The following is an 18884-nucleotide window of genomic DNA, read 5'->3' on the forward strand; positions in this document are numbered from 1 at the left end:
ATATATATGTTTATATACTTAGTAACTTAAGTTACTAAATTTGAGTGCAAGTTACAAAGCAGATTATATACTCTATTTTCATTAAATTATATACAACATATTCTCCTTGACTATAGGAAACATACTTGCAAAGATATTTTAACATTTGTAAAATTCTTCTAATCAATGTGGGAAGAAAGCTAGCATTTGCTAACAGATTCCATGGCTGTCTTTGTTTGCTCTTGTGAAAATGTAATCATGAGAACAAGATGCTGGTTAATCGCTTGTCTACAAAATTGGGTTAATAATTGCCATGATAGCCCCTCATGTGATTAAATTTTAACATATTTGTGGAGTCTTAATTTACCCTATTTTTTCTTTTTAGAGATTCCATCCTGCATGACAATAAAGTGAAAAGTTATTTATACATAGAAAATTGTTAATTACCAGACTATACAATAGAATTGAGGAGAAATTTTCTTATTTCTTGGAATGGAAACTCCAGAATTTTGAAAAATGGGAAAAGTAGGTTGTGACTGACTTATGCACCATGAAATTATATATAATTTAGACACTAAAACTATATGCCAAAACTGTCCAGTTGCCTTTCAAGTTTGGTGGTTTTGTTTTTTTTTTTACCTTGTAGCAATATATAAACAACCAAAGGGCTAATGTTGGAATTGTTTTATGTGTCTCAAAATTAAACCTTCAATGCAAACTACAATAAAGACATCATGATTATTAACATAAGGCAGATAAAGCACCAAGTCACTGTGATAGTAAACTCCTGAGGAGTGTAGATATAATGGTATTTTCTGTTTTTGTTGTCTAGAGAAAGGAAAAATTTTACACACACACACACACACACACAAAGTTTATATTTGAAAATAGGGGTGGCATCCACTTCCTAAACAACATGCCTCTGGAAACTCTATGAACTTTGAGAAATGATGATAGTTACAGAAAGTCTTCAATAGCTCTGGTGGCCTAGAGGTAAGAAGCTGAGCCGCAATCCAGAAAGCAGATTGAGGCCACCAGCTGCTCCACGGGAGAAGGATGGTCACTTTCCTCCTATGTGATTAACTGCCTCTGAAAACCTGCCATAGGTCTGCTATGGGTCGGTTCCAACTTTACGATACAAAAAAAACCAACAATAACATACATTTATATATAAATATGGAGCCTTGATTAACTATATTAATTTCAAATAAACATAGGAAATTAGAAACAGGACCTTCTCCTGAGTCTTGCCAATACTAGTCTTTGGTTTTTTAAAAAAAAATTATTTATTTTTACAGTACTAGTCTTTGTATCACTTATTGTGTACCATTGAGTTGGATACATAGGTGGCCTTCCTTCCAGTATTTAGAGGTATTTAGAGGGAGTAAATCACATGGGAGGAGACTGTCCATCTTTCTCCCACAGAACAGCTAGTGGATTAGAATGGAAAACCTTTGCATTGCAAGTATAAGTTCTTACCAATAGGCCACCAGAGTTTTCAATCACTTTTTGTTGTTATTAGTGGTCACTGAGTCTAGTATGACTCATCGTGACCCTATGAAGAAGAGATCCAAATCCTGTGCTATGGGAAGTCAATACTAAATATTTGTAATAAACTGAATGCTATTTCAGGATGTGGGGGAGGCAAGGTGCAAGGTGGAGTTCACCCTGAGGCACTAAGGCAATCCTTAAGGGTTTAACAGATTCTTGCATTGTATTTGATGAGCCCTCCCTCCTGAGTCATGCAGAAAGTTTTAATGAGAAAGAGCTTGGCTTCAATTGCATTGAATTCTCTTTATGATTTGTTTTCCCTGATTCTCAGTACATACACAGAGAGGCGTGGCTTGAGGTCCTTCAATCATTGGAACTGCTGGTCCCATCTTTTACACTTTCTGTTTTATCTGATTCCTGGTTGTCTGTCTCATTATTAATAATTATAAAAATACTTTACCCTCAGTCTGCAATACTGTGCCATCCTCATTATTTCAGACATACGCAAGCCCATTGTAGCACTCAGTGTGTCAAACCACCTGATTGAGGGTCTTCTCTTTTTCTAACATTCTACCTCCAAGTATGATGTCCCTCTCCTAATCACATGCCCAAAATATGTGAGAGAGAACTTTGTCATCATTGCCTTCAAGGAGAATACTGGCTGTATTTTCTCCTATACATACTGTGTTTTTGGCAGTCATCCATGGAGTATAAAGTACTTTTCTCCATATACCACAACCGAAAGGCATAAATTCTTCTGTCATCCTTATTCATTATCCAGTTAGTGATGCAAGCAAGTGATTGAAAAGGCCAGTCTGAATCAGATGTACCTTAGTCCTCAAAATGCTATTGTTATTGATCTTTGGAGAGGTTTCCAATTACATACTTTCCCAATGCAATACTTTTTCTGATCTTCTAACTGCTTGTACCAAAGGTGTTGATTGTAAATCCAGGGAAGATGAAGTAGTTGACAGTTTTCAATCTTTTCATCATCTATCATGATGTTATTTATTGGTCCAGGGGCAAGAATTTACTTTCTTGATACTGAGATGTAATCCATAATGTAAGAGATATTCTTTGATATTCTTCAGCAAGCACTTCAAGTCTTCCTCACTTTTCATCAAGCAATGTTGTGTCATCTGCCTAAAGCAGATTGTTGATGAGTCTTTCTCTGACCCTGATACCACATTCTTCCTCATAGAGTTCAACTTCTTGAGCGATTTGTACAGCATACAGATGAAATAGGTATGGAGAGAGGATACAACCTGGACACATATCTTGTTTGAATCATTGTCGTTGTGTATCAAGTTGGAACATGGGAGGAGACTGCCTGTCTTTCTTCCATAGAGCAGGTGGTGGAATTGAACTATGTGCCTTTGGGATTGCAGGGCAGCTCCCTACCATTAGGCCACCAGTTATATGTAGTAACTCTTTGTTTTGCATTAGACTGTAACAAGTTCATAAAAGTAGTACAACTGAGTTATTATTCCTGTTAGGTATTATTGAATCAAGTATGACTCTTAGTGACCCTATGAACAACATACCTGAATCTTGCCCTATACAGCACCATCCTCACCATTTCTGATAGACGAGTTCATTGTTATTGTCACTGTGTCAATTAAACTGCCTGATGATCTTCTCTTTTGCTGACCCTCCACCTTTCCAAAGATAATGTCCTTTTTCTAATTATTGTTCCCTCCTAAAGACATGCACAAAATATGTGAGATAAATCTTTGCCACTCTTGTCTCCAAGTAGTCACCTGGCTGTATTTTCTCCAAAATACACTGATTTGTTCTCTTGGCAGTCCATATGTATTCAGTACCTTCATTCAGTGCCATAGCTCATCCTTATTCATTGTACAACTCTCAAATGCTTAGCAAGTCATGGAAAAGTCTTGAGTCAGGTGCACCTCAGCCTTTAAACTAACATGATCTCTCCTTAGAATTTTGGAGAGATCCATGACAGCAGATTTTCCCAGTTCAACACATCAACTCATCTTTTGACTGCTGGTATCAAAGGCGTTGTTTGTGCATCCAAGCAAGACAAAATCATTGATGTCTTCAATCTTTGCTCCATCTATCATGGTGTTGCCGATTGGCCCAATAGTAAGGATTTTTGTTTTCTTAATATTAAGATGTAATCCACATCAAAGGTTTCAGCCCTTGATCTTCTGCACAAGTGTTTCAAGTCCTCTTCACGTTTGGTAAGCAAGGCTGTGTCATCTGCATAAAGCAGGTTGTTGACAACTCTTTCTCCAATTCTGATGGTATATTCCTCTTCACAAATGATTTGCTTAGCATACAGACTGACTGGGAATGGAGACAGGTTATAGCCCCAACACCCACCTTTCTTGATTTTATATCATGCAGTGTTCCCCTGCTCTGTTGTCTGTACAACTACTTCCTCATGTCCGTATAGATTTTGCGTGAGCATAACTAGGTGTTCTGGGATACCTTAAATCAGTGGGAATCTCTTTTCAGAAGGCACATATTAGATAAAAAAAAGTATTAAGTTGTTGTTGTTGTTGTTATGTGCCATCAAGTCACCTGCGACTTATAGCGACCCTATGTACAACAGCCCTAAACCCTGCTCTATCCTGTGCCAATCTTACAGTCTCTGACACACTACCCCGATTATCCTAGTTACCGAATCAATCCACCTCATAAAAAGTCTTCCTCTCCTGTGCTGTCCCTCTACCCTCCCAAGCATGATGTCCCTCCTTACAACATGTCCAAAGTATGTCAGACAAAGCTTCAGAATCTTAGCCTCCACGGAGCAGCCTTAGCCCTCTCCAGGAAGAACCTATTCATTTTCTTAGCAGTCCATGGTATATTCACTACTCTTCTCCAACACCACAAGTTAAAGGCATACATTTTCCTTCTATCCCCCCTAGTCATTGTCCAGCTCTCTAACACATAGCAAGTGATTACAAACACTATGGCCTATATCAGATGCATCTCAGTATCCAGAGTGACACCATTGCTCTTCAGTACTTTTGAGAGGTCCCTAACAGCAGACTTTCCCATCGCAACATATCTTTTAATTTCCTAGCTGTAGTGCCAAGAGGTTTGACTGTGGAGTCAAGCAAACTAAAGCTGTTAGCAATCTCAATCTCTTCACCATCTATCTTGATGTTGCCAATTGGCCCAGTGGTAAGAATCTTTGTCTTCATGATATTGAGCCTCAATCCATACTGAAGTTGTAGTCCTTGACCTTCTGCAGCAAGCACTCAGTTTCAGTAAGCAGGGTTGTGTTATCTGCATAAGGTAGATTGTTGAAGAATCTTCCTCCAATCCTGATGCCACACTTCTCATAATACAGCGCATTAATTAAGTTAATCAGTATTAAGTTAAAGTATTAATTAATCAGTCAGATATTGCATGATAAAGGCTCATAAACATCCATTGGAGAATAAGGTTCATCCAGAAAATATCAGTTCTTTCATTCTTTGATAAATACGTTTGAAATTATTTAACAGTTCTTTTGAAATCTCAGAAAGTGTATATTCTTTCTTCCACCTTTTCCATCAGCATTAACACAGAACCCTGAGGAGTGTTATCATCCGGCAGATCATTAGCCTCAGCAAGTAGGTTTTAATGATAGGATCTGGTGAAGACGGGGGTTGTATAGCTGGGAAAATAATACTGTTCTCCCGAATCTTTCTCTTCCTCTACCAGTAGTACAACAAAAGATTGCTTTGTTATTCCTACTGACAAGGAGGTAGGCTACAGAGCAACGCACAGAAAATCCAGTTTCAGATGTTTTATTCGGAAAAACATTAGAATGTTAGAACTCAAAAATTTTCAAAACAAGCAACCAACAAATAAAACACATCAATTTGATAAGTAAAGGATGTTAAATGTTAGACACTACTAGCAAAAGCTAAAACTTATTGAGCACTTTGCATGCACAGGATTCAATGTTGTTTATTTAATATTGAGTGTAACACTATAAAAGAAGTAGTATTGTATTGGTCGAATTACAGAGGGGAAAACAAAACTTCAGGATAGTAAGTTATTTGCCTAAAGTGATATATAAGGGTTTAAGGCAATTATTCACTGAGAGGGCCAATTATATACTCATATGTATATTCTGTTTATCTTCTATCACTGGAGAATAATTTGATAGAAATTAATTAGGAATTCTATTTATATAATTTCTTGACTGTTGCTACTATGGATGTTGATTCTGGATCCAAGAAAATGGAAATAGTTGACAACTCCAATCTTTTCTTCATCTATCCTGATGTTGTCTGTTGGTCTAGAGGTGAGGACTTTTGTTTCCTTGATGTTGAGATGTAGTCTATACTGTAGGCTGTAGCCTTTTATCTTCAGTAGTATGTCCTGCTCCTTCACTTTCTGCTAGAAAGGTTGTGCCATTTGCATAATACAGGTTGTTAAGTCTTTCTCCAATCCTAATGCCACATTCTTCTTCACAGAGCTCAGCTTCTCGAATGATTTGCTTAGCATATAGACTGAACAAGTATGACAAAAAAGACACAACTCTGACACACAACTTTCCTAATTTTAAACCACGCAGTACTTTTTTGTTTTGTTTGGATAACTGCTCCTTGGTCTCTGTATAGCTTTCAAATGGACACAATTAAGTGTTCTGGGATACCCATTATTTCTGACATCATCCGCTTTCATTATTCATGACAATACCTAGTATTGTTATTATTGTGGTTAGCTGCTGTCAAGTTGAATAGCTCAACTTTGTCCCATTCTGTATCATCCTCACAATCTCTGATATATTTGAGTCCATTGCTACAGTCACTATATCAATTCATTTTGTCCCTCTCGTATATGAGATGAAGTTTTATGTTATGTCTCCGTGGAAGACTCTGGCTGTACTTTCTGCAAGACATATCTGTTTAAATACTGGTTGACTGAATGTTGCATTACCAAACCAAAAGCAGATGGTTTGAATTCGCCAACTGTTCCGTGGATGAAAAATGGGCTTTCTCCTCTCGTGTAATTTATATCATCTGAAAACACACTCAAGGATCAGCTATGAGTTGGCTTTACCTTTAAAACAACAAATTTGTAGAGTTTATTTGGTAGATCACAATAAATTGTGACTAATCTTGAGAAGAATAGAAATCTCATTGTACTCATGTGAAACCTATACTTGGATGAAGAAGCAGTTATCAGAACAGAGCAAGGAAACATTATGTGTTTCAAAATCAGGAAAGGAGTGTGTCAAGGATGAGTCTTGTCTCCTTACCTTTTCAATCTACAAGCAAAACAGATCACTTGAGAGGATGGACCTTCTGAGGAAGAATGTGACATCAGGATTGGAGGAAGGCTCATCAACAACCTGTTTCATGTAAATGACTCAACTTGGCTTGCTGAAACTGAGGAGGGCCTGAAGCATTTCCTGCAGAAGATCAAGGACTGTAGTCTCCAATATGGATTGAAGCTCAATATCAAGAAGACAAAAGTTATCTCCACTGGGCCAACTGGTAGCACCATGACAGATGGAGAAGAGATTGAGATAGTTAACAATCTCAATTTGAACTTGCTCAGTTCCACAATCAGTACTCTGGGAAATCAAAATGAATTACATTAGGAAAATATGCTGTCAGGGATCTCTTCAAAGTGCAGAAAAGCAACAATGTCAGCTAGAGACTAAGGTGTGCCTGATACAGGCCATGACCTTTGCAGTTACTTGTTATACATCAGAAAGCTGGACAATGACAAAAGATGGCAGAAGAAGAATTGATGCCTTTGAGTTGTGATGCTGGAGAAGTCTTAAATATTCCTTGCTTTGCCAAGAGAACAAACAGATCTCTCCTGGAGGCAAGGATTTTGTTCCTCTATCTCAAATGCTTTGAACATGGTTTGCCAGAAGGGACCAATCCTTGGAGAAGGACATCATGCTCGGAAGAGTGGAGGGACAGCACAGGAGAGGAAGATCCTGGGTAAGATGGATTGACACAGTAATTTGGTAATGAGGGTAGGTGTGTCAGAGGCAGTGAGAATGACTCAGGATGGAGCAGGGTTTAGCTCTATTGTGCATAGGATAATTCTGACTGAAGCTAAATGATATTAACTATGAACACATGAGTATGGATACATCAGGTGTAATTACAATAATAAAAAATTAAAATATAAAACTCTGTATGACAAAATACACCAACATAAAGAGAGCTTTGTGGGTCTGGTGGATAGAAAGTTATGCTACCAAGTCAAAGGTGGGAGATTTTAATCTGCAGCCCTCAGGTCTGGTTTTAATTGGTTTTGGTCAAACATCCTTCTTAGTGGTATAGCCCTGGTCTGTCAATTTGCTGTACAGAGGTAACTCATGGTTGCTGTGATGCTGAACACTGTGACACTGATACATCAAGTGCGATACTGGTCATTCATAGTGGACAGTGTTTGGTGAAGTTGCCCAATTAAAACAAACTTGGAAGCAGGAGTGGCATCCACTTCTGAAACAGCTTGCCTCTGGAAACTCTATGAACTTAGAGAAATGATAAACGTTATACAGTTGTTCAATTGTTCAAGTCTTTCATTCATAGGGTCACTATGACTCGATGCCACTTAACAACAACAACTATGATAATACATTAAAAACATATATATAGAAATTGTATCTAATATAATATTTATGTATATAATATATAATTGTATCTAACATTTATACAAGTATGTTTTTATTAGACATGTTGTTATTTGTGGTCAAGTTGCCTGCGACCCATAGCAACCCTATGGGTCTGAATCCTGCCCTGTCCTGAGCCAGTCACACTAATTCCAACACATCAACCCCCATTGCCCCAGTCTCATACAAATATTGAAATTCATTCTGATAATTCAACTGTCATTGTATCTGTTCATCAGTAGGAAGAAAAATGAGAAAAAGAATAAAGATTGCAAGAATGAAGACAGAAGCCAATACAAAATCAGCAATATATCATTCATTTGCTAACCTGTAATCTGCAATAATAGATATCTAGACTACAGAAATCCTTTTCTCATAGGCTTGATGTTCGCAATCTTTCAAGCTGACACACAAAGTTGAGTGACATACGAAGAGTGTAAGTAGTCATTTCCTTCATTAAAAGGGAGATAAACTAGGAAATATATTCTACACACCCATAACCATTAAAATATCATACATTCATAACTTATAATTAAGATTTGTGTCCCTATGTAAAGAAAAATGCAACAGAGCAAACTTAAAGTCACAATGAGCACTTTTAAAAATATATTGTTGTTATGTGCTGTCGAGTTGGAACAAACTCATAGCTGATCCTCCAGCAGGTTTTCAGAGGCTGTAAATCACATGGGAGGAGATTGTCCATCTTCCTTCAATGAAGCAGCTGGTGGATTCAAATGATTGATAGGATGACAGTGCAATGCCTTACTACTAGGTCAACAGATCCCAGTAAAAAGGTATTCCCCAAAGTTAGATTATTTTTTCACCTTCATGGATTCCACCTTTACCTCTCTTAAGATTACTTTCAAATTTACAGTCTGTTTACTGTGGCACAGACGCTATATTATTGTTATGCATAGTCAAGCTAGTGGGTTTTCAGCAGGAGTTAATCACAGGAAAAGAGATTGCCTACATTTTTCTCAGAAAGCAGCTGGTGGATTCAAACTGCATAGGTTGGCAGCACAACCCCTTACCACTAGGGTACCAGAACTCCCTGGAAACTAGATATGAAACTTCTTAAAGGAAACTGATCTTCCTGACTAAATTGTCTGCTCTTGGGATTCTTTGCTCCCCCTATCTGTCCTGGGATATTTCTACTTGAATATTTTACAAATTTCTCAGTTACAACAATACTATACTTATTACTTATTACTATAATTTTTTTGGAAGCAGGAGTGGTATCCATGTCCAAAACAATATGCCTCACTGTTTTCCCTGGAGGCAAAGATGATAAAGATTCATCTCATATACATTAGGTATACTGTTCAGGGAGACTATTCCTTGGGGATGGATGTCATACTGGGAAAGGTGGAGGGTTGGCAGAAGACAGGAAGACTCTTACCTAGATGGCCCTTACTTAGATGAAGAGACAAAGTGACTGCTTTAATGGAACTGAGTATGTCAGAAATGATGAAGATGGCACAGGATAGGAGAGGGTTCAGATCTGTTGTTCATATGGTCGCTATGAGTCATACTTGACTCAATGGCACCTAACAACCATAACAACAACAACGAATCTAAAACATTAGGACGACAAGATGATGATGAAGACATACTAGGGCTTTGACACTATTTAATGCCACTTAGAAATGTTTTAAAATAATAATTTAAAAGTTATTTATATCAGGTAAACATTTTGATAGGAATACTTTTTCTTTTTCCTACTTCCTTTAAACAAATGATTGAAGATAATATCTAATGTTAATAAATGTGGATTAAATCCAAAGAATCCTAAAAGAATATCTAAGAAATGCTATTTGACAAACTATATGAATGACAGTCCCTTGTTGGAATAAAAAAAAAATTGGAGTAAAGGGCACAATGCTTAATTTAATTTAAAATACCACAACTCCTCAAGTAGACAGAATCAATTAAGTGGTGATATGACAGATGGTCTTTAACAAACGGTGCTGGCAAAATTGAGAAAAAAGCCCCCCAACACATCTGTCGAAAACTGAAGCAAGATCCACAGCACACACAAAAACATACACACCCACCTCAGAGCAAAACAACTCAAGGTGGATCAGGAACCTAGGCGCAAGCACAAAGACTATAACGTTCACCAGAGAAAAGCTAGGAACAACTCTAGAAGCTCTAATGTATGACATAAATTGACCTTCCAAGCATGATGAAAACCTTACAACCAGGAAAGGATAAAATGGGTGTAAAAATCAAATCCTTGTGCACATAAAAAAAATTTTTCCAGCAGGGTAAAAAAGGAAGCCCACATACTGGGAAAGACTATTTGGCTATAACGTATTTTATTCAGGTCTCATACCTAAAATGATAGAATACTCCAGTAACTAAACAAGAAAAAGGCAGACCACCCTGTCACAAAATGGGCACAAGATATCTTTATCAAAGAAATTCAGATGGCCAAGAAAAGCATGAAGAAATGTTCAAAATCTCTATTTTGTTGTTTATTATGTGCCATCTAGTAGTTTACGATTATGCACAACAGCTCTGAGCCCTGGTCTATCATGAGCCAATCTTACGGTCTCTGACACTCCTACCGCCATTACCCCAGTCACTGAGTCAAGTCCCTCTCCAAGGTCTGGTCATTCCTTGCAACATGGTCAAAATATGACAGATGGAATGCTAGAACCCTTGCATCCAAAGAACAGCTGGGTTTCATCCTCTCCAGGTTAAACCAGTTTGTTCTCCTAGCAGTTCAATGCTCTCCTCCAGCATCACAGCTCAAAGGCTTCAATTATCCTTCTGTCATCCTTAGTCATTGTTCAGCTTTCTGATGCATAGCAAGTAATTGTGAAAACCATCGCCCAGATCAAGCGCACCTTAGTCTCCAGAATGACATAATTGCTCTTCAGCACTCTGGAGAGGCCCCTGACAGCAGATTTCCCCAATGCAATTCATCTTTGGGTTTCCTGGCTTCTGGTCCCAAGAGGTTGACTGTAGAGCCAAGCAAACTGAATTCCAATCTCTTCACCATCTATCATAATGCTGTCAACTGGCCCAGTGATAAGAATCTTTGTTTTCTTGATGTTGAGCTTCTGTCTATTTTGAAGGCTGTAGTCCTTGATGCAGCAAATGCCTCAGTTCCTCCTGTTTTGGCAAGCAAGTTTGTGTCATTTATTTAACACAGGTTGTTGATGCGTCTTCCTCCAATCCTAATGCCATATTCTTTCTCATACCCAGCCTCCCAGATGATCTGTTTCACATATAGACTGAAATGGTATGAAGTTAAGATGCATCCTTGGCGTACACCTTTCCTAATTTTGAACCATGCAACGTTTTCTTGCTTTGTTCTGAAGACTGCCTCCTGGTCCATGTATAGGTTTCACATGAGCATAATCAAGTGTTCTGGGATTCCTATTCTGCTGAGTCAGCCACAGATTTTTGTGATCCACGCAGTCAGATGTCTTTGCATAGTCAATGAAACACAGACATTCCTCTGGTATTCTCAGCTTTTAGCTAAAATCCATCTAACAATACCTATACTATCCCTAGTAACACGGCCTCTTCTAAACCCAGCCTGCAAATCTTTATTAGAGAGATGCAAACCAAAACAACAATGAGATACCATGTCACTCCAGCAACAATAACAAAGTTCAACAAGATAGTAAACAACAAATGCTGGGGAGAATGTGGGAAGATTGGAATCCTAATTCACTGTTGATGAAAATGTAAAACGGTACCTTTGCTATGAAATGCAGTCTGGCACTTTCTTGAAAAGTTAGAAAAACTATCTGACCTAACAATTTCACTTTTGGGAATATATGCTGAAGGAACCAGAGCTGTAACACAAACAAATGTTTTCTTCTTCCTCCCTCCCTTCCTTCCTTTCTTCCTCCTCCTCCTCCTCCTCCTTCTTTCCTTTCTTTCTTTCTCTTTCTTCAGCATTATTTACATTTGTTATGGTCAGTGTGCACCTTTGAGTAGGAATTGACCCATAGTTGACCCTCCAGTGTGTTTTCAGAGGCAGTAAATCACACAGGAGGAGATTGCTCATCCTTCTGAAAAGCAGCTGGTGGATTTGAAATACATTTCTTTGAGATTGCAGTGCAGTTTCTTACCACTAGGAAAGCAGCCCATGTGATTGTCATCAAATGAATGGCTACAAAGACTTTGATACATTCACACAATATAATATTATGCAAAGCACTGAAACACAACAAACCTGTAAAACACTGCAGAACATGGATGAGCTGGAAGATATTATGCTGAATGAAATATCTCAGTCACAAAAGGACAAATACTGCATGAGACCACTGTTATAAATATAAGGTGGGCACGTGGCAGGAGGAGAGCAGGAAGAGTATATAGATAATGAACACTATATTGGAATAGGTGAAGGGAAGGACTAGCTGAAAGGAAGAGAGGATTAGACAGTATATGTATTACAATTACTAATCTGGAACAAGAAATGCCTTAGAGAGTATACTGGGGATGATGGGGGGGTAGAAAAATGTGTACCCATAAATGAATGAAATCCCATTCTTTTGGTAAATTTTCACTAAAATAAAAAGAACTAAGGGGTGAAAATGAAATGTTTCTATTCCTGTGACATGTTATCCTTACAGAAGGAAAAAAAGTACACCCATGCTTGCTTAAGTGTCACTGTTTCTTCTTATTTTTTCCTAAGGCTGTACTTGAACTTTATTTTAATAATAATAAAGTTCATCTACACAAGCCCGCTCTTGGTGAGATAAACAGGGGCGTACCATATGACTCTTCCCACAGTCCCTGAAGAGGTCTCAAAATGGTGGGAAAATCACGATAAAATAGCACAGTACTAGATGGAACACCCACTTTGTTTACATCAAAACTTCTTTTTCATGACATCTCTTACCCTAAATTGAGATTATTAGAGGAATTTAGATCTTACTAATTAGAATGGAAATGCTACCAACTTTAATAAATAGTCGCTGTCAAGTTAACTCTGCCTCGTGGCTGCCCACGTGTGTCAGGGGAGAACTGGGCACCAGAGGGTTTTCAGCGGCTGGTTTTTCAGAAGTGTCATCACACCTGCCCTCCAAAGTACCTCCGGGGGACTCAGAACAATAGCCTTTTGAATTGCAGCCAAACAAGCTGTCTCTGCCTCTCCCACAGAATTCTTATCAGAAAGCAACCAACATATATCTTATTTCTCTAAAACAACAAAACCCCCTCCAATTGATATACATAAAATTCTATTATACACATTGTAAAATATTTATACTTGAGAAATAATACATATTTAAAAGGCAAACACTCCAACAACCCAAAGTGATTTTAAATTAGCATCATACAAAAAAAAGTCCAGTTTTCTGTAAAAAGCAGCCCACACTAAAACTCAAGCAAACAAATATTTGAAAGCCAAAACAAACCACACACTACCAGCAAACAAAAAATTGCCAGCATTTCCTTGAGAGTCCCAGGCAATTACTTGAGGTTTGAGATAGTGTATTGTTTCCTGGTTAAAATATGGCAGCCTACAGCTTCTGCTGTGACTGTACGGGATTAGCATAAGGGCTTTTCCCATGTTTTCTGCATGGCATGATACTGTCCAATTCAACCTTAGCATTTCTTTTTAGAGATACGCTGCTCAGAAAGCTGGGCCATTTTCACCCTATGACACAAAGACTGCTTAGAAGACCACACGTTTGTGAACTCTGGATTTTGGTCATAACAAAATTAATATCCGGGGGCAATTAAAGCTTTGACATTACATAGAAAATACACAGGCATATCTCATTTTTTAAAATTCCATATCACATACATTATTCTTTCTACAAATTCAAAGTTTATGGAAACTGCTTTGAGCAAGTCTATAGGCACCATTTTTCTAACAGCATGTGTTCAATTCACCTATGTCACATTCTAGTAATTTTTAAAAATACTTCAAACTTTTAAAAACTGCTATTGCATACTTAATAGGCTATAAAACTCATTCAATGGAATACTATGCAGCATGTAGGGGTAACGGTTTTGTAAATTGCTACCTAATTTGGGAGGGACTGGGGTTCATTAAGCTAAGTGAACTAACTCAGTCTCATAAAAACAAGTACTGTATAAGACCATTATTGAATGAGTATAAGGATCCAAGGAGAGTGGGAACTTAATCATAAGATTGCACAATTTGATGACTGGAGGGAGGATGGGTAAAGGAAAGGGGAAGGATCTGATGTGAAAAACAGTATATATGAATTTTATGAACTGTGTAGGTAAATCAGTATAAAATAAAAAAAAAATAAACTCCCCCTCCTCATTCAATGCTAGAGGGTCAGACTGATTCCCTCCAATGAGTTTTTGAGACTGTAAATTGCCCAAGAGGAGATTTAAATCTCTGGAGAGACATGGCCTCTGGGCTTGCAGGACACCTCCATACATATTATGCCACCAGAGCGTCCTCACTAGACTATTAAAAAAAAAAGGGCATTGTCTTTGAGTTGAATCAACTCATCACTGACACTCGAGCAGGCTTTCAGAGGTTATAAAGTGCATGGGAGGAGATTGCTCGTCTTTTCCCCTTGAAGCAGCTGATAGATTCAAACTGCCTGCCTTTGGGTTGACTCCTAGTCAACTTATCGTCCTTGAGGCTCCCCCAGAGCTCCATATTAGACTATCTTGGTGCTGTGTGCCATCCCATAGCTGGAATTGATCATTGACCCTCCAGTGGGTTTTCAGAGACAGGGAACTGCATGGGAGGAGACTGTCTATCCTCCTACAGGGCAGATGGTAGAGTCATGCCTTTGTGATTGCCACACAACTTAAACCTAAGTTTTATATGAATTGAAAAAAAAAATTGTGCGACTTGCTCTACTGTGATGTTCACCTTTATGTCTGCTTTATTGCAATGGTCTGGAACCGAACTGTGAAAATAACGTATGTATGGGTTCTGCTTCGGCAGACTGTTATCTCACTTCTTCTCCTGTTCAAACCAGGTCATGACAAAGGAGTCTTGGTAAACTTAAAGCCGACCATCTCTATCTACTGCTGTTTCCTATTCAAGTTGCTCCAAGAGAATTTCTATCTCTAGAGCCATCTAAAGAGAGCTTTGAAGGACTACTGGTAAGAAGCTGCACTGAAAAACCAAAGGCACATGCTTCAAATCCACCAATTTCTTTGCAGGAGAAGGATGAGTACTCTCCTTACATGAAATATACAGCCTTTAACAACTTGCTGGAGGGTCAGCTATGAGTTGGTTCTGATTCAATGGCACACAACAACAACCAACTAATTTATACACAAATAAACCATTAAAAAATGAGGAAAAAACTCCAGCCTCAAAACCATTCATACCAGTAAAAATACATATTACTCATACTATTTCTAAAAATTGTGTTGACACATGCCCAAGATAGTAAAATTTATTTCATTTTCATAAAATACAAAGTCAAGTACAAAATCTAGATTCAATTCTGGGGTTTAATCGGTTTTTTTTCCCCACCCCCAAATCTTGGTATCAGGAATAATTTGCTTTTGCTTTTAGGTACTATCAAATTGATTATGATTCACTGTGACCCTGTGAACAATGAATGGATCTGAATCCTGCCCTAGCCTGTGCCGTCCTCATCATCTCTACCACAGGTGAACCTACAGTTACAGTTACTGTCTCATTTCATCTCATCGTCTTCCTTTCCTTTACTGACCCTCCACTCTTCTGAGCATGATGTTCTGTTCAAGGTACTAGCTTCTCCTAATAACATGCCCAAAGTATGTGAAGTGAAGTTTCACCATCCTTGCCTCTATGGAGCACCCTGGCTGCATCCACTCCAAGACTTATTTGTTTATTCTCTTGTCCATCTGTAGGCTATTTAAGACTCTTATCTAGCACCACAACTCAATGGTATCAATTCTTGTCATCTGTATTCATTGTGCAACTCTCAGATGTATGCCAAGTAACTGAAAAGACTCAGGCGTGAAAAGATCAGGAATAATTTTATGTAAAAATTTTCAAAACAGAAGCACAGTGACAAATATTTATAAGATGACTCACTAATTAAATTATGTAATTCCTCCATCATTATCTTAAATGGGTTACATTATCAAATGCTTGATGTGTTAAGATGATTTGGAACAGAAATATAAGACCGAAGAATGTTATTATTTAATGCAGAGTATGGCAATCAAACACTGAAATTAGACGATTATCATATCTATGATCATTTTCTTTACATTCTGAAGAGGCAAGTTTAGCAATACATTCTCACTTTACTACAGTCAGCTGTTTGCAGTTTCAGGTAGTGCAGATGGAACTTACTAAAATATTCCTTTTTCTCTTGTCCCCTTTGTGTGTTCTCCTAAGGCACATTCTTTATCATAAGAATGTATATACATATTTTCATTTTACAATAATAGATGTTGTACCTGGAAGATTGAATTAGTTAAAACAAAGTTAAATACCAATACAGGCATACCTCGCTTTACTGTGCTTCTTTTTACTGTACTTGGCAAACATTGAATCTTTACAATGAGAAGTTTTGAGTAAGTCTACTGGTGCCATTTTTTCCAATAGCATTTATTCTCTTGGAGTCTCATTTTGGATACTTCCTTAATATTTAAAACATTTTTATAATGCTACTGCACATGCATTAGATTATGTGATTGTTGTTGTTGTTGTTGTTGTTGTTAACTGCTATTGAGCCAGAACTGGCTCAGAGCTGACCCTCCAATGGGCTTTCAGAGGCTAAGAGTCAGAAAGAGATTGGCCATCTTTCTTGCTTGGAGCAGCTGGTGGGTAGCATAGTGTAAACATATCTTTTAGATGTGGGAATCAAAATGTGTGTGGTTTGCTTCATTGTGATGTTCACTTTATTGCAGTGGTTAGATACTGAACGTGCCATATCTCTGAGGTATGCCTGTATCAAACAGATATGTCCCATTTGTTGCCTTATATTTGCAGAACAGTTAGGAAAGAGCCCTGGTTGACAGAGTTAAGTTCCACGGCCAGAAAAGGTGCTTTAATTTTTTTTCCAATTAACTATAATTAGTTGATATTAACTACAGATTAGCTTTCATTTCTTCAGTCTGAAAAATTGAAGGTCATATACAAACCAAATTAATATAATGTCTCCATTAATGTTTAATATTTTCTAAGTAGCCATAGCATTTTTATATAAAAAAGTGAGACTGGGTCTTTAGGGGAAAAAATACTGGGATTTCGAAATGCAGATGGAAGGGGAGAAGGACTAAGGGATTATAAATTAGAATCTGGTATGCTATGTACTACTTACCTTCAAAAGTCAAATAAAACTTTCCTCTGTCAAACCAAACGAGGGAAGGCTGTTCATTCTCTGTATGGCCAGGAGTTGAAGCGGGATGGGAAAGGTTAAGGAGAGGGAGAGAGAAGGACACAGTATGAGTTACAGAGCAGGTCATTAATCTCACTATGGGGTCAGGTAGAGGCATGGCATGCCATTAACGTGCAGGAGGGGGAAAAAGGAAGGCTGGTAATCTATGCTTTGTTTTAATTCAGGAAATAGAAAGCAAAAGCGAAGCTATGGATGCCTAAAGGGATGGGCATATGAGGCTGGCGGCTGGAAATTTGGTGCTTGTGTGCATGGAGCAGAAGTCTTCCTGGCCATGCAGGGGCGTCAGCATATTTTAACTGCACTAATTTGGGTAAACTGGCAATCAGCAATTGTGTCTCCATTTTATCTTCAATGTCATCCCCTTCTGTGTTTTTCACAAAAAAGATAGACTTTGAGTTATGGGTTGCAAAACACATTAGCTTTGGTTTTAAATTAAAACAACATTGTGTATCGATTTTAAAAGTTCCTGGAAGATGTCTTTTGTCTTCCAACCCCTCCCCTGAAATCACCTTAGTCATCCAGACTCAAAACACCCTTTACCTATGTACCAAAAAGAAAATATGGTTGGTTACTAATGCTGTTCAATTGTATTTCTTTATTTGTTTTTAAACTAAAAAATAGGCACTGGGCATGTAATGCTGAGCAGTTAAATTATTCCTTCCTTTTGAAAATTCACAAAGCAATAGCATCTCACCTCTTTCAAACCCTTTCATTGAGAAACTGTCATGCAACCTGCTGCTTTGTAACACGTTCACTTAAGGTTTCAGTGGCATGAATTCCACAATGGACAGAGAATATAGAGGGTGCATCTGAGAGGCACTGGACACTCATGAGGTGAGGAGCATGTCCATGGAGTTCATAGCATTCTGATGGCATAAATGGCTTGGATTTTTAAAGTCTAAGTATCTAGACATCACTCAATTAACACCATACCTGCAGGCGTTTCACAGCGCCTTTCAAACGAGGGCAGTTTGTCATAAAAAACATCATCTTCTGACACTACGAACCAAAGAAACATAAAGGAATGGAAAACAAAAACACAAATACAAATCCCAAATGAAATCAAGCAGCACACTTTACACACAAAACACAAAAAATTATTTTTATGGGGAAAAAAAGAAACAGAACTTAAGTCACTGGGTTATGACGGAATGATGATATGCTTCTTTCATGGTGATTTCATGAGAAGACAAGGAAAGAACAGGCTAAGTTTGAGCATCTGTGAATTTGGCTGAAGTCAGTCCCATGGTAGAAGTCACGCTCCATTTTCTCAGGGAGTTGTTAAAGGTGTTATCATTAATAATTGACTTGTGTGAGTGTGTTTCCATTGCACATAATTCTCAAGTGGCTAGACATATATCCATCATAAGGACCTCCTGACAAGAACGTTGACAGCTCAACAGGATCACCCAGCATGCACCACTTCCCCATGGGGAAGAAGCTTTCAACATTACCATAAAAAGCAACAGTACGAATTGTCATCCCCGCATGAACCATCT

General features: G+C 38.0%; 1 protein-coding gene across 5 annotated transcripts in view; it reads right to left on the reverse strand.

The window, feature by feature from the left end:
- Positions 1-18884, reverse strand: part of SGIP1 (SH3-domain GRB2-like (endophilin) interacting protein 1) — a 329295-nt gene that overhangs the window by 53650 nt on the left and 256761 nt on the right. For all 5 annotated transcript variants that reach the window (XM_006879756.1, XM_006879754.1, XM_006879753.1 and 2 more), the window contains one exon: positions 17308-17367. In XM_006879756.1, the coding sequence (XP_006879818.1) occupies positions 17308-17367 (60 nt within the window). The remainder of the gene's footprint in view (positions 1-17307; positions 17368-18884) is intronic.

This window comes from Elephantulus edwardii, unplaced genomic scaffold (genome assembly GCF_000299155.1).
Source record: "Elephantulus edwardii isolate Elephantulus edwardi_28Jun2011 unplaced genomic scaffold, EleEdw1.0 scaffold00005, whole genome shotgun sequence".
Classification (NCBI taxonomy): domain Eukaryota; kingdom Metazoa; phylum Chordata; class Mammalia; order Macroscelidea; family Macroscelididae; genus Elephantulus; species Elephantulus edwardii.